Source organism: Salmo salar, chromosome ssa13, assembly GCF_905237065.1.
Source record: "Salmo salar chromosome ssa13, Ssal_v3.1, whole genome shotgun sequence".
Classification (NCBI taxonomy): Eukaryota; Metazoa; Chordata; class Actinopteri; order Salmoniformes; family Salmonidae; genus Salmo; species Salmo salar.
Window position 1 is genome coordinate 36,905,428 of NC_059454.1, and position 14,328 is coordinate 36,919,755.

Below are 14,328 nucleotides of genomic sequence, written 5' to 3' on the forward strand. Positions count from 1 at the left end.
CACAATTGGATGGTTGTGTTTTCTTTTGTTTGGCGATAGGAACTTTGTGCACGTTTTCAAAAACCAATGGGTCAAGAAATTAGCAAATTGTGCAAAAGTCTCACATGCCTGAAAAAAATACATTGCCTATATAGCCTAGATTTAAAAGTCTCACATGCCTATCTCTTAAATCTAAACAATAAGGCCTGCGTTTCTAACAATGAAAACAGTAACGGTTTAAATGGGCTACAGCTGTTTAAATTATAAAGTTATCAGATTAGTTGGGAACAAACGTGGTCGAAGGCTGGGCTGTCATTACCTAGGCCTACATAAGTAGTAATTACTATTGTGGTCTAATACAAGACGCATAGCATTACAGTTTCTGACAATTGCTTACACATGATTTCTGAAACTATGGCTCCTTTTCCCTAGACTACACACAAAACCCCAAAACACACACATGCAAAACATCACACATCTCTTGCAAAACCAAACACGTGATTCAAAACTATTTTAACTCTTCTCTCAAAATTGTGTTCCTGAAACAAAACTCTACACACAAACCATGAAATTATGAGCTTTTATACATGCCAACTACACACGGATGTGACACATGTAAAGCACTACTATCTTGTATTTTGCATGTTCAGTGGAGTCCACAGCAGTTTGTCATAACACTCACACGTACATGCACAAATATATACAGTATGAATGACTATTCAGTATATATTTACACTATAAAACAGAAATACAAGGGGGTAAATGTATTGACAAAGAAAAACATTGTATTTACATCCAGATTTCGGGATGAACAGTAACAGACAAAACAAATACAGTTGAATATAAAAACAAATACAGTTTTTTACTTTATAGTAACAAGCCTTAGGGTGCATCCTGTCTCGTATTTGGGCCTGGCTACAGCACCTCATCAACATCACAAGCGGTGTTCTCTCGGTCTAAACAGCGGTGGAAGTAGCGTATGGAGTGGCGTATCCAGCCCTGGCATGTCTCCTTCTTGTCCTCGTCCCCCTCTTACGCTCACTCCGCTCTCTCTCCAAAATTGGCCTCCGTTGTTGTCCAAACCAAGAAAGCCAACCTGAAGCCTATTTATAGTGCTCAAGCTCTGATTTCTAAGTGAAGAAATTAGGTCTAAGTGTTTTCACGGAGTAGCCAATCGGTAAAAGATTGTGGCATTTTGGATGGCAGTGTTTTCCAAACAAAACAAAAGACCTGTTCGTTTTGAATGATGTGTCTAATGTAGAGAACTGTGTTTAGTGTTTTGCAAAAAGTGTGTTTTACAATTGCAAACTGACTGTAAAGCTAATAATGTGCTTGCAGTTTTGCAGACTTGGTCTGAAGATTGGGTACATGAGTTAATGGTTTCACTGAGTATGCCTCAAGTTCCACTTTTAGTGTGTAAGCGATTGTAAAAAACTGTAAACAATAATACATGAGGTCATGTGCTTCACAATTTTTTTAAATCATGGCTGTGATGTGGCATAGCCATGAGGCAAAGCAGATTGGCTAACCACCACAGCCATGGCACAAATGTCATAACACATGCACTCGAGTGTATTATTGCTTTTATACAAAGGGTCACCAGCATTAAAACGCAAGATTATTTCCAAAACCATCAATTTTTCAACAAAACGTGATGCTAAAAAACGGTCAAGTGCAATTTTAGGCATTCTGATCGTTAGTTCTATTCGTATTGACTGTCATGTAAAGCAAAACTACCTAACCACTGTCTGATAGTTCCAGAACTTTGCAGGTTGCTATGGAGGCTCTTCTCCCTTGCTAGTTATCCAACTATACAGCTAACACAATTAATTCAGACTGAAGCTGGAAAGTCCGCAAACTAGCTGCGTTTCGTTTCGTTTGACCTGTTTTCATGGTTTCGACTGTCTCGTTCATTATTATGGGACACAGTGGAGAACGAATTTTAATATTGCTTGCTACAATGTTGCAAATATCGGAGATAACGTCTACATACTTTTTACAGTGGAGGTCAAGTTTATGAATTGCATGACTGTGCAGATGAGACAGACAGTGGATCTGTAAAAGTTGTAGTAGTGCGTTGCTAGGTAACCACAAACAATTGCACTTTTTATGAATGTACTGGCCATGTGTATGGTGTCTAGTATATCATGGGCAGATATAGTCGAACAATGGGAATTCCAAACCACCCATTGTATAAATTGCTTTTAATAATCCATCAGTGAATGTAGCCTATCAACGTAGGTATAAAGTCATAGGCCCCTGCCAATGAGGCAAACACAGAACCGACCGCTGAAACGGAGCAGGTGGCGCCCCCCTGTGATCATGCATATATTTGGTAAAACCACAATACAATACCTTGATATTTCTTAGGCCTAACTAATAAAGAAACGAATAATCAAATGGTTACCTATTCATTCGATAATAACCACACCACATCATGATGGTTTATTGAAATATATACAGAATCATTTGAAATATTTTTAACATGATCAGGATTTAAGATATGGCTAACCTCCAATTAGACATATTCAATAAGATAAACTGAGGCCTTGCATTGAGAGAAAGGTAAACAATTTGTTTTCAATCCAAACAGTCACTCATCATATTACAACTAAAAGCGTATTTGAAAGGACATTTAAGGTCTGCTTTTAAAACAATTAAATGTGGTTTGGCCTTAGGATATTAGGGCAAAGGGTTTCCTGCTTACATACATAAGCACTAATGAGTGCATAATCATTTCAAATAAAATCTGCATTAATTATGACTTGTGGGTACATTCCCACAAGCTTTATGCATTACAATTCTAAATATTTCATAGCTTAATACATCCTAAAAAATTCTAGACTTTCAATGACCATATATTTACACACACACACTTAGCAAGAAAAGAAACGTCCTCTCACTGTCAACTGCGTTTATTTTCAGCAAACTTAACATGTGTAAATATTTGTATGAACATAACAAGATCAACAACTGAGACATAAACTGAACAAGTTCCACAGACATGTGACTAACAGAAATGGAATGTGTCCCTGAACAAGGGGGGGGGGGGTCAAAATCAAAAGTAACAGTCAGTATCTGGTGTGGCCACCAGCTGCATTAAGTACTGCAGTGCATCTCATCCTCATGGACTGAACCAGATTTGCCAGCTCTTGCTGTGAGATGTTACCCCACTCTTCCACCAAGGCACCTGCAAGTTCCCGGATATTTCTGGAGGGAATGGCCCTAGCCCTCACCCTCTGATCCAACAGGTCCCAGACGTGCTCAATGGGATTGAGATCCGGGCTCTTCGCTGGACTTGGCAGAACACAGCAGGAAATCACACACAGAATGAGCAGTATGGCTGGTGGCACTGTCATGCTGGAGGGTCATGTCAGGATGAGCCTGCAGGAAGGGTACCACATGAGGGAAGAGGATGTCTTCCCTGTAACACAGAGTTTAGATTGCCTGCAATGACAACAAGCTTAGTCCGATGATGCTGTGACACACCGCCACAGACCATGACGGACCCTCCACCTCCAAATCGATCCTGCTCCAGAGTACAGGCCTCGCTAGTTCCTTTGACGATAAACGCAAATCCGACCATCACCCCTGGTGAGACAAAACCGCGACTTATCAGTGAAGAGCACTTTTTGCCACTCCTGTCTGGTCCAGCGACGGTGGGTTTGTGCCCATAGGCGACGTTCTTGATGTCTGGTGAGGACCTGCCTTACAACAGGCCTACAAGCCCTCAGTCCAGCCTCTCTCAGCCTATTGCGGACAGTCCCAGCACTGATGGAGGGATTGTGTGTTCCTGGTGTAACTCGGGCAGTTGTTGCCATCCTGTACCTGTCCTGCAGGTGTGATGTTCAGGTGTACCGATCCTGTGCAGGTGTGTTGTTACACGTGGTCTGCCACTGCGAGGACAATCAGCTGTCCGTCTTGTCTCCCTGTAGCACTGTCTTAGGCGTCTCACAGTACGGACATGGCAATTTATTGCCCTGGCCACATCTGCAGTCCTCATGCCTCCTTGCCGCATGCCTAAGGCACGTTCACGCAGATGAGCAGGGACCATGGGCATCTTTCTTTTGGTGTTTTTCAGAGTCAGTAGAAAGGCCTCTTTAGTGTCCTAAGTTTTCATAACTGTGACCTTAATTGCCTACCGTCTGTAAGCTGTTAGTGTCTTAACGACCGTTCCACAGGTGCATGTCCATTAATTGTTTATGGGTCATTGAAAAAGCATTGAAACTGTGTTTAAACCCTTTACAATGAAGCTCTGTGAAGTTATTTGGATTTTACGAATTATCTTTGAAAGACAGGGTCCTGAAAAAAGGACGTTTCTTTTTTTGCTCAGTTCTCTCTCTCACACACACACACACACACACACACACACACACACACACACACACACACACACACACACACGTCAAAAGTTTGGACACACCTACTCATTCAAGGGTTTCTTTATTTTTACTATTTTCTACATTATCAAATAATAGTGAAGAACAATAGTGAAAACTATTAAATAATTCCACTTGTGTTATGTAGTAACCAAAAAATGTGTTAAACAAATCTAAATATATTTTAGATTCTTCAAAGTACCCACCCTTTGCCTTGACAGTTTTGCACATGCTTGGCATTCTCTCTACCAGCTTCACCTGGAATGCTTTTCCAACAGTCTTGAAGAAGTTCCTACATATACAGAGCACTTATTGGCTGCTTTTCCTTCACTCTGCAGTCCAACTCATCCAAAACCATCTAATTTTGGTTGAGTGATTGTGGAGACCAGGTCATCTGATGCAGCACTCCATCACACTCCTTCTTGGTCAAATAGCCCTTACACACCCTGGAGGTGTCTGGTTGAAAAACAAATGATAGTCCCACTAAGTGCAAACCAGATGGGATGGCGTATTGCTGCGGAAGCCATGCTGGTTAAGTGTGCCTTCAATTCTAAATAAATCAACAACAGTGTCACCAGCAATGCACCCCCACACCTCCTCCTCCATGGTGGGAACCACACATGCAGAGATCATCCATTGAAGAGGAGGCGTGGTGGTACTTTGCTGGTGACACTGTCAGTGATTTATTTAGAATTCAAGGCACACTTAACCAGCATGGCTACCACAGTATTCTGTAGCGATATGCCATCCCATCTGGTTTGCGCTTAGTGGGACTATCATTTGTTTTTCAACAGGACAATGACCCAACACACCTCCAGGCTGTGTAAGGGCTATTTAACCAAGAAGGAGAGTGATGGAGTGCTGCAACAGATGACCTGGCCACAACCACCCATCCTCAACCCAACTGAGATGGTTTGGGATGAATTGGACCACAGAGTGAAGGAAAAGCAGCCAACAAGTGCTCAGCATATGTGGAAACTCCTTCAAGACTGTTGGAAAAGCATTGCAGGTGAAGCTGGTTGAGAGAATGCCAAGAGTGTGCAAAGCTGTCATGAAGGCAAAGGGTGGCTACTTTGAAGAATCTAAAATCAAAAAAATATTTGTTTAACACTTTTTTGGTTACTACATGATTCAAATCAAAATCAAATTGTATTTGTCACATGCACCGAATACAACAAATGATAGTCCTTACAGTGAAATGCTTACTTACAAGCCCTTAACCAACAATGCAGTTAAGAAAAATAAGTGTTAAGTAATTTTTTTTAATAACAAATAGTTAAAGAGCTGCAGTAAAATAACAGTAGAAATGTGTTATTTCATAGTTTTGATGTCTTCACTATTATTATACAATGTAGAAAATAGTAAAAATAAAGAAAAACCCTTGAATGAGTAGGTGTCCAAACTTTTGACTGGTACTGTACATACACACATTTAGAATTATCCTACCAAAATAGAATAACAAATTAGAAAATGCAGTTAAAATAAAAACCTTGCTAAATAAACATTTCACTCAAAGTTTTCAAGCAGAATCATAGCACAGTTTTTCACTCCTTAATAACGCATTAGATGAATTTGGCTAAATTATGACAAAAGGCACACTATAAGTTCTTAACTTGATGTCCACAGTTATATATTTAAGCTATCCTACAGCTGTAGTTTGTAAGGCTTTCATAATATAGACTTGCATTGTAGCAGAACAAAAACATACGTACTGAACTTTCTGAAAATGTTGGTCAACATATCTCTAAAATATGCACATACCAGCTGTTTGACAAACCAAGTTGCTTCAGTCATTTAAAAGGTCCAATGTAGCCGTTTTTATCTCAATATCAAATCATTTCTACATACCAATTAAGTACCTTACTGTGACTTTTCATTTAAAATGGTCAAAAATAACTTCTTAGTAAAGGGCAATTCTCAAGCAAGAATTTTGCTAGGACTGTCTGGGAGTGGTTTGAGTGGGGAGGGGAAAAGTGAAAATGAGTTGTTATAGATGCGATAAAGAGGTCAATGGATCGCAGACCACGGGGGATAGGAGGATGCCGGATTGGTGGACATTCAACAAATCTGATCTAACAAAGTGGATATTTGTCACGATTGATGCATTTTAACAGGCCCACAATTTGGGCTGGACGATATATCGAATTATTCTGTTTTATTATGCTGGAACATGGCTGTGGGGACTTGCTTCCATTCAGCCACAAGAGCGTTAGAGAAGTTGGGCGATTAAGCCTGGCTCGCAGTCGACGTTCCAATTCATTCCAAAGGTGTTCGTTGGGGTTGAGGTCAGGCCTCTCTGTGCAGGCCAGTGAAGTTCTTCCACACCGATCTCAACAAACCATTTCTGTATGGACCTCGCTTTGTGCACGGAGGCATTGTCATGCTGAAACAGAAAAAGGCTTTTCCCAAACTGTTGCCACAAAGTTTGAAGCACAGAATCGTCTAGAATGTCATTGTATGCTGTAGTATTAAGATTTCCCTTCACTGGAACTAAGGGGCCTAGCCCGAACCATGAAAAACAGCACCAGACCATTATTCCTCCTCCACCAAACTTTACAGTTGGCACTATGCATTCGGGCAGTTAGAGTTCTCCTGGCATCTGCCAAACCCAGATTCGTCTGTCGGACTGCCAGACGGTGAAGTGTGATTCATCACTTCAGAGAACACGTTTCCACTGCTCCAATGGTGGCGAGCTTTACACCACTCCAGCCGACACTTGGCATTGCGCATGGTGATCTTAGGCTTGTGTGCGGCTGCTCGACCATGGAAACCCATTTCATGAACCTCCCAATGAAACAGTTCTTGTGCTGACGTTGCTTCCAGAGGAAGCATGGAACTCGCCCAGCCTGACCCACAACTGAAGTCTGATTTGGATATGTTTGGCTGTTTTAGCTGCATAACATCAATAAGTTGTCCCTTTTCAGGTTTAGAAGAAGTGATTGCTAAATTTTAACTCCCGTTGGTATAAGCTGGAAGCACACAGAAATCGGTGGTGGTAATCAAAGTTGTTTTCAACTATATTGCAGTTGATTGATGACTTGATTGGTGAAGATGATGTGATTTAACATGTATTCGGGTTGACATCCATACAAGCATTATACTCCTATTTCTACCTCAACATAGTGTGAAATACACAAACAATAGCATAAATGTAAATGTAGGCTAATTTTGCTTATATTTTGGGATCTCCCCCACTGCGTTTCCATGGCATTTTCCTTGTTTTGGTCAACTTCCATTGACCTCTTTACCACATCTGTTGACACTGAGAGGTTTGGAACTATTTCTTATCAGTCTATTTGCTAATTTACTGCCATGGCCAAAACTCCTTCACATCAAAACAGGCTGAAATGTTAGGCAGTCTCTTCAAACAGCTCTTACACTAAAAGGACATTATAATAATTTGCACAATTTTACTCCAACCTCAGAGAGGAAATATATATATAAAACACAGGAATATCACATTTGACTGCACCGGGCCTTTAACAAAATGTACAATAATAAGCAAGTGTATACAGGCCAGCCATGTTACAGCTTGAAGCCAGGAAGCAGGCTACTACTTTGAGCTGAAGGGAGCAGGCTACTACTTTGAGCTGAAGAAGCTGGACCGGCCCTGGGGAGCCATCAGCATACTGGCCTGGTTCTTGTGTGTGATGTGAATCTAAAGAAGGAATATGAGAAAAAGGTTGCTTTACTCAAATGGCCATGTTTAACACCATGTTATATTAACAACATATTATTAGGATCAAGTCCCATGGGCTCTAGCAACCGAACCTGCTTTCAACTCTGCTTGCCAATCTGGCTTCCTAGCACTCACCGTACAGGGTGGCTGCATCCAGGGCTCTCCATCTATCTGCATCGGTAAAGGTTTCTTAGTCCTGAGAGATGGACAGAGATAAGCAAGATAAGTAGTGGGGATGGAATGTTTTTGTATATCTCAGCCAGTCTGTACACATCTCAACATGTCACAAACACTCACCTGATTGTGATCTGGGAGGTCTTTGCTAGTCGTATAGCACTCTTGAGTCCTGTATATATCTGTCCCATCTCCATGGCCCCTTCAAGGCCAACTACCTCCAAACGCCGGTCACTGACATCTGTTACGGAAGATAGAAACACTGAACATGCAATTCACACAGAGGCAGTCTTTTTCAGCCTGAGACCAGCTGTTAAGATTCAAACATACTTCTCAACCCATCCAGGGTCAAGGGCCTCTTCCAATGAAAATACCATTTATCTTTTAACAGCTGTGACATGAGAACTAACATCTCACATGATATCCTAACAATATAATTTACCAGACACACCCTTTAACATTTTGAAATGTTTTGCCCTTGGTTAAAGCCAAGGGATATCGCTGTACCTTGTCCACTGACTTTCAAGACTTCAGGGTCAACAATAACCACAGGCATTTCCTGAGGATTCATCAAGCACTTGCATTCACTCTTCTTGGCTTCTCCCCACAGGTTGGATCCACCGTGCATGCTGGGAATGTTGAGGACAGCAATCCCCTCCATAGAACGGCTACTCAGGTCTAATGGGGTGCCGCAGCACTGAGGGACGTACAAAATCAGACAGAGCAACTTAACGAGATGCCATAATGGGATAAACATAAGGCATATCACAGAACTATCCGGTCGCCTGTGTTAACCACAACCTTTATGTAATTCTGCATGCTAAAAATATGTGCTTGTTTGCAGACCATGTTGAGGTATGTGTTAAGGTATATGTTTTTTTTTAGATAGCTACTGTGTTTATGAGCTGATGCAAAGCTGTGTGTTTGCCATCCTCACCTCAATTGTTAGACATTCATTCAGTTTCTTGCATGAAGCAGAGATGGTCTCTGAGGTGGCAAACTCAAAGTACCACAACTTGTTCTTCATTCTGAGATATTGAACAACATTCTTGGATAAACGTAGGGTCATTTACACCATGCACAAGGTGACAACCCCTAAAAGGTTAGTCCCCACATGTACTATAGGACTCTGGCCTGGTTATTCAAATGTGTTTACCTGCTGTTGAATTTCTGGGGGTGTTTCTCTCTCATCGTATGAAAACGGTGGGCAATAGAGGCGTCCTGTCAACATACAACAAGTTCTGAAAAGTTGATAGCAAAGCATTCTGGTGTGTGCTGTAAGTACATAGCCTGGTCACACATTTGTTGCTGTCTTCAATGTGGAAATGGCCATAGGAGTTGGCAAGACAGCACAAACTGATCTGGGACCAGGCTAGAAGTTAATTCCCCTTGTTCCTAACTCACCACTCCGATGGAGAAGTAGTTGTTGATGATCTCATAAGGCACAGGGTCTCCTGTCTCCTGGGGGTCCTCTAGGATCACCTCTACATTCCAGCGGTCCATCAGCACCGGGGTGCTGACCTCGATCTCCTTCAGGATCCGACACAGATCTGTCCCATCATAACCTACACAGACCACAGAGGTACACTATAAGGGATAATTCTGTGCTACCAACGGTCCCACACACAAGTACAAAAACATACAAGAAACTAAGATGAAACACCCAGAGACAGTGATTCTTTCATCACATACAGTAGAACTGTGGACAGCAAATACTGGATATATGATCCGTGAACACACAAAGGGTATAATGAAAAAAGGTAAACCCTGTGCCCACCTCCTCCCCATCTAAGACAACGTGCGAGGTCATTTCCTGTGCCCAGGGGTAATACAGCCACAGGTGGCCGCACTTGAAGATTGGCTTTGTCTGATTGAAGCAGAAGGGGAGAAAGAGAGATCAATATTACTCATGTCTACTACACGGGATGCCATTTCTGTAACATGTTTGAGTCTTTGGTTAGGAAATTCATAGTTTGAAGTTGATTTGTCCATCGGCATGTATAACACATGGTTTACCAACATTGTGTACTTGACCCCACCTATAGCATCAAGTATCCAGCCCACAGTGCCATCCCCTCCGCAAACCAAGATCCTGTAATCCTTCAGAGATCTGAAGAAGCACAGCCTGAAACACAGACGTAATATTATGTTGTGGGTGCAGGACAGGACCTAAAAAAACATTCACTGATGGTTATGGCATCTCAGACAGATATAAGCCATTCAAGTCAACAAAGAGAGGAATTGTATTTTTTTATTTTTGGGGTGATTTCTAAACATCTCTACTAAAACAAAAGATAGGTAAATAAATCTGATAGAAAATGCTTAACAAAGTCATCAAAAACATTGAGATAATCCATGACCAACATCACGGTTATATGTGCAAGACACCAAGTTTATATCAGACACCAAGATCACAGAAGATGACAAAATTTGAGGTAGAATAACTCAATGAACAAAAACATCTATCATAGCACCATTCTGGGAAGATCAGTGATCTTTGTAGTATTGCTCAATTTGGGACCTGGATATCTGTCTCAGCTCCTCAATGATATTAGTGCCTAGATCACTGTAGTGACTGACTGTAGTGTTGTCAGCTTCCCAGAAGGAGGGAGTGGATCATGACACTTTGTGTTTTCTTTGTGTGAGGTTGCTTTCTGATAAGGGCCATTATTCTTCAAGTTGAGGAGAAACGTTGCACTAATGCTGGGGCCCAAAGGTGGTCTGACTGAAGCACCACCCAGAGGTAGTGTCAATAGGACTGGAGTTACAGGAGTAACCAAGTAACCTCCAAGAGATGGAGGAGCCCCCTCTGAAAGTGAAGATGAATCATAAAGTTAACTAAATGCAAAATCCCATATCTAATGTAATTAAGCTAAAGTAATGTTAACACAACTCACCCTCCGATTTCACAACTGCGACTGATGTTTCTCTTCCTCTTCCTCGGGCTTCACCGTGATTGACTGTTGCTGCTCAGCCTCAATCTGTGATAGTATCTGATCCTTCAAAACGTCTATGACTGCATGCCCTACATCAGTGCAGTACAGCATTATTCAATAATCCTTTATTCTTTCTAGTTCTGAGCCTGTCATCTCGCCACCTATGCTTCACGTCGCTTACTGTTCGCCTCACGCTACCCACTGCATTGATTTCCCATGTAATACTGTCCCAAATTCAATGCCATTCACCACTCCGTTTATTTCCCATGAGTAAGATATTTTCGTGGCGCATTACCTCCCTGCTCAGCACTTGTATCTCTTTCGCCGAAATTCATTTTTCATCTGTGCTTGTCTGCTTTCTTTTGAACACGCAGAGCTGCCTTGCCTCGCATAGTTTATAGCCTGTGACTGAGCCTAATTTGAATCAAGTCCATCGAGTTTGTTGAGGAATGTATTTATTCGCCCAATGTTGAACTTTGAATGAGATAGTAAGTTGCTAGCTAGGCCAATCCTCTGGAGCTCCCCAAAGTTTCAAAATAAAAGTATTCACCTGAAAACATTTAAATTGTATAACATTTTATGAATTTATATAATATTCTAATGGCTTACACTGTAATAAGTTGACTTTTATATAAACTTCGGTCAATTGAACAGTTTACTATAATTTTCGTGGTTTGAATACTTAAAGGACCTCTACTGTGAAAAGTTTGAAGAACGTTTCAAAGAATCCACTAGACTACCATACTTATATAAAAAGTCAGCAGAGCTGTTCTATAATTTTGATGCATGCTTTCGCTTTGGAACGTCTCAAAACCGTTGCACTCAAACAATAAGATAACTTTCATGTTTCTGGTAATGAAATTATATTAAGGCTCACACACAATCACACTCCCAAAAAAGTAAACGTTTTAAATGTAATTTTTGGAGATTCAAAGTAGCTAAATATACCTCAGTTGTCCAATTAGTGATTCATCAGAACAGAGTCGTTTTTCATTTCATTCTCATACTGGTCTCTACCATATGTCGTTGTCCATATGGGAAACCTTACCCTGGTCCAGGTCCACCATTGGAGAGGTTATACACCTGCCGTGGATTCAGCAAATACTGAAATTTGCGCAGAACTCTGAAATAAAACATAACTTTCTTGTCATTGTAAAATACGAAGATTGACATGGTTTCGTAGTAAACTATAAATGCCCATTTGTGTAGGAGTGCTCACGAGTGGCCTCACCTTTCTCCCTGCTTGCCTCCACTTTTAGGGTTCACAAACACTAGAAGAGGATGAGTGTCTGGTACCGGATTAATCTGTTCAGGGATAAATAGTTTCAGGCTACTGCAGTTTCACAAATGGAGACACGATGTCAGTGTATTCAGATGGAAAATAGTTAGACACTGCTGTTCATGTGCTCACACCAAGTACTATCCAGCGGTCCTGTAACAGGGAAAGGCCTAGACAGGGTACTAGTATGTACCTGAAGCACCTGTCCATCAGGAGTGGTGTTGTGGTCACTGTCGTCGGCTGAGCTCGAGGAGCCGTTCTTCATGCTGTTTGGCCTCTCCTAATGGCGTAAACAGAGAAATGGACAGGCAATTAATGTCATCTTTAATTATTTGTTACTTTTATTTCAAACTTTTTTGTTGTTGTATTTTCTTAAAACTGTATTGTTGGTTAAAGGCTTGTAAGTCAGCATTTCACTGTAAGGTCTACATCTGTTGTATTCGGCGCATGTGACAAATACAATTTCATTTGAATTGCGCAAAGACCAAGAGGGGGATTCCTCATGAAACTAGAACAAAAAAACAACAACATTTAATACATATAAGGGTCCTTTGGAGGAAGGATTGTTGACATACACTGAGTGTACAAAACATAAGAAACAACTTCCTAATATTGAGTTGCACCCCTTTTTGCCTTTAGAACAGCCTGAATTTGTCAGGGCATGCACTCTTCAAGGTGTCAAAAGTGTTCCACAGGAATGCTGGCCCATGTTGACTCCAATGCTTCCCACAGTTGTATCATGTTGGCTGGATGTCCTTTGGGTGGTGGACCATTCTTGATACACACACGAAACTGTTGAGCATGAAAAACCCAGCAGCATTGCCATTCTTGACACACTCAAACCAGTGCGGCTGGCACCTACTGCCATACCCTGTTCAAAGGCACTTTTGTCTTGCCCATTCACCCTCTGAATGGCACACATTCACAATCCATGTCTCAATTGTCTCAAGGCTTAAAAATCCTTCTTTAAGGTGTCTCCTCCCCTTCATCTACACTGACAGAAGAGGATTTAACAAGTGACATCAATACGGGATCATAGCTTTCACCTGGTCAGTCTATGTCATGGAAAGTATAGCGCTAATGTTCCTAATGTTTTGTACACTCAGTGTATATTTGACATTTGTATCTTAAAACATAATTGAGAAATTATTAATTGAAGTTGGAATATTTGTGACATTTTGGCCTTACCCAGGACTTATTTAATGTTTAATCTGTATGTGCTACAAAGCAAACATTGGTTTCCTGAAGCTTTACAGCTTGCTCTGTAATATATGAGTAGTATTATTATAATTTAATTTTGTTTGTATTTTTACCCCCCTTTTTCTCCCCAATTTCGTGATATCCAATTATGATCTTGTCTCATCGCTGCAGCTCCCCAAAGGGCTCGGGAGAGACGAAGGTCGAGTCATGCGTCCTCCGAAACATGACCCAATTCTTAACATCCGCCCGCTTAACCAAGAAGCCAGCCGCACCAATGTGCTGGAGGAAACACAGTTCAAATGACTACCGAGGTCAGCCTGCAGGCGCACAGCCCGCCACAAGGAGTCGCTAGAGCGCGATGAGCCAAGTAAAGCCCCCCCCTGGCCAAATCCTCCCCTATCCCCGGACGACGCTGGGCCAATTGTGCGCTGCCCTATGGGACTCCCAGACACGGCCGGTAGTGACACAGCCTGGGAACAAACCCGGGTCTGTAGTGGTGCCTCAAGCACTGCGATGCAATGCCTTAGACCACGGCGCCACTCGGGTGGCCTATGAGTAGTATTTTGATTTCAATAATAATTTTCTGATATTAATTTATGAATATTGAAAATATTGAATTTTTGATTTGGCAAAATGTTCAAAACATGATGATACTCTACGTTTACGGGACAGGAGGTTGGTGGCACCTTAATTGGGGAGGAC

At 41.5% G+C, this 14,328-nt stretch overlaps 1 protein-coding gene across 3 annotated transcripts in view; it reads right to left on the bottom strand.

Annotated features, from left to right (window-relative positions):
- Window positions 1-6,923: 6,923 nt before the first annotated feature.
- Window positions 6,924-14,328, bottom strand: part of LOC106567181 (diacylglycerol kinase alpha) — a 30,538-nt gene continuing 23,133 nt past the window's right edge. For 2 of the 3 annotated variants that reach the window (XM_014136191.2, XM_014136192.2), the window contains exons 13-24: window positions 12,620-12,706; window positions 12,379-12,452; window positions 12,196-12,270; window positions 10,251-10,336; window positions 9,989-10,078; window positions 9,616-9,776; window positions 9,368-9,432; window positions 9,149-9,239; window positions 8,719-8,908; window positions 8,335-8,452; window positions 8,173-8,233; window positions 6,924-8,016 (exon numbers count right to left, since the gene is read on the bottom strand). In XM_014136191.2, the coding sequence (XP_013991666.1) occupies window positions 7,939-8,016; window positions 8,173-8,233; window positions 8,335-8,452; window positions 8,719-8,908; window positions 9,149-9,239; window positions 9,368-9,432; window positions 9,616-9,776; window positions 9,989-10,078; window positions 10,251-10,336; window positions 12,196-12,270; window positions 12,379-12,452; window positions 12,620-12,706 (1,176 nt within the window). In that variant the 3' untranslated portion in view covers window positions 6,924-7,938. The remainder of the gene's footprint in view (window positions 8,017-8,172; window positions 8,234-8,334; window positions 8,453-8,718; window positions 8,909-9,148; window positions 9,240-9,367; window positions 9,433-9,615; window positions 9,777-9,988; window positions 10,079-10,250; window positions 10,337-12,195; window positions 12,271-12,378; window positions 12,453-12,619; window positions 12,707-14,328) is intronic. The other variant, XM_014136190.2, reaches the window with a different exon arrangement.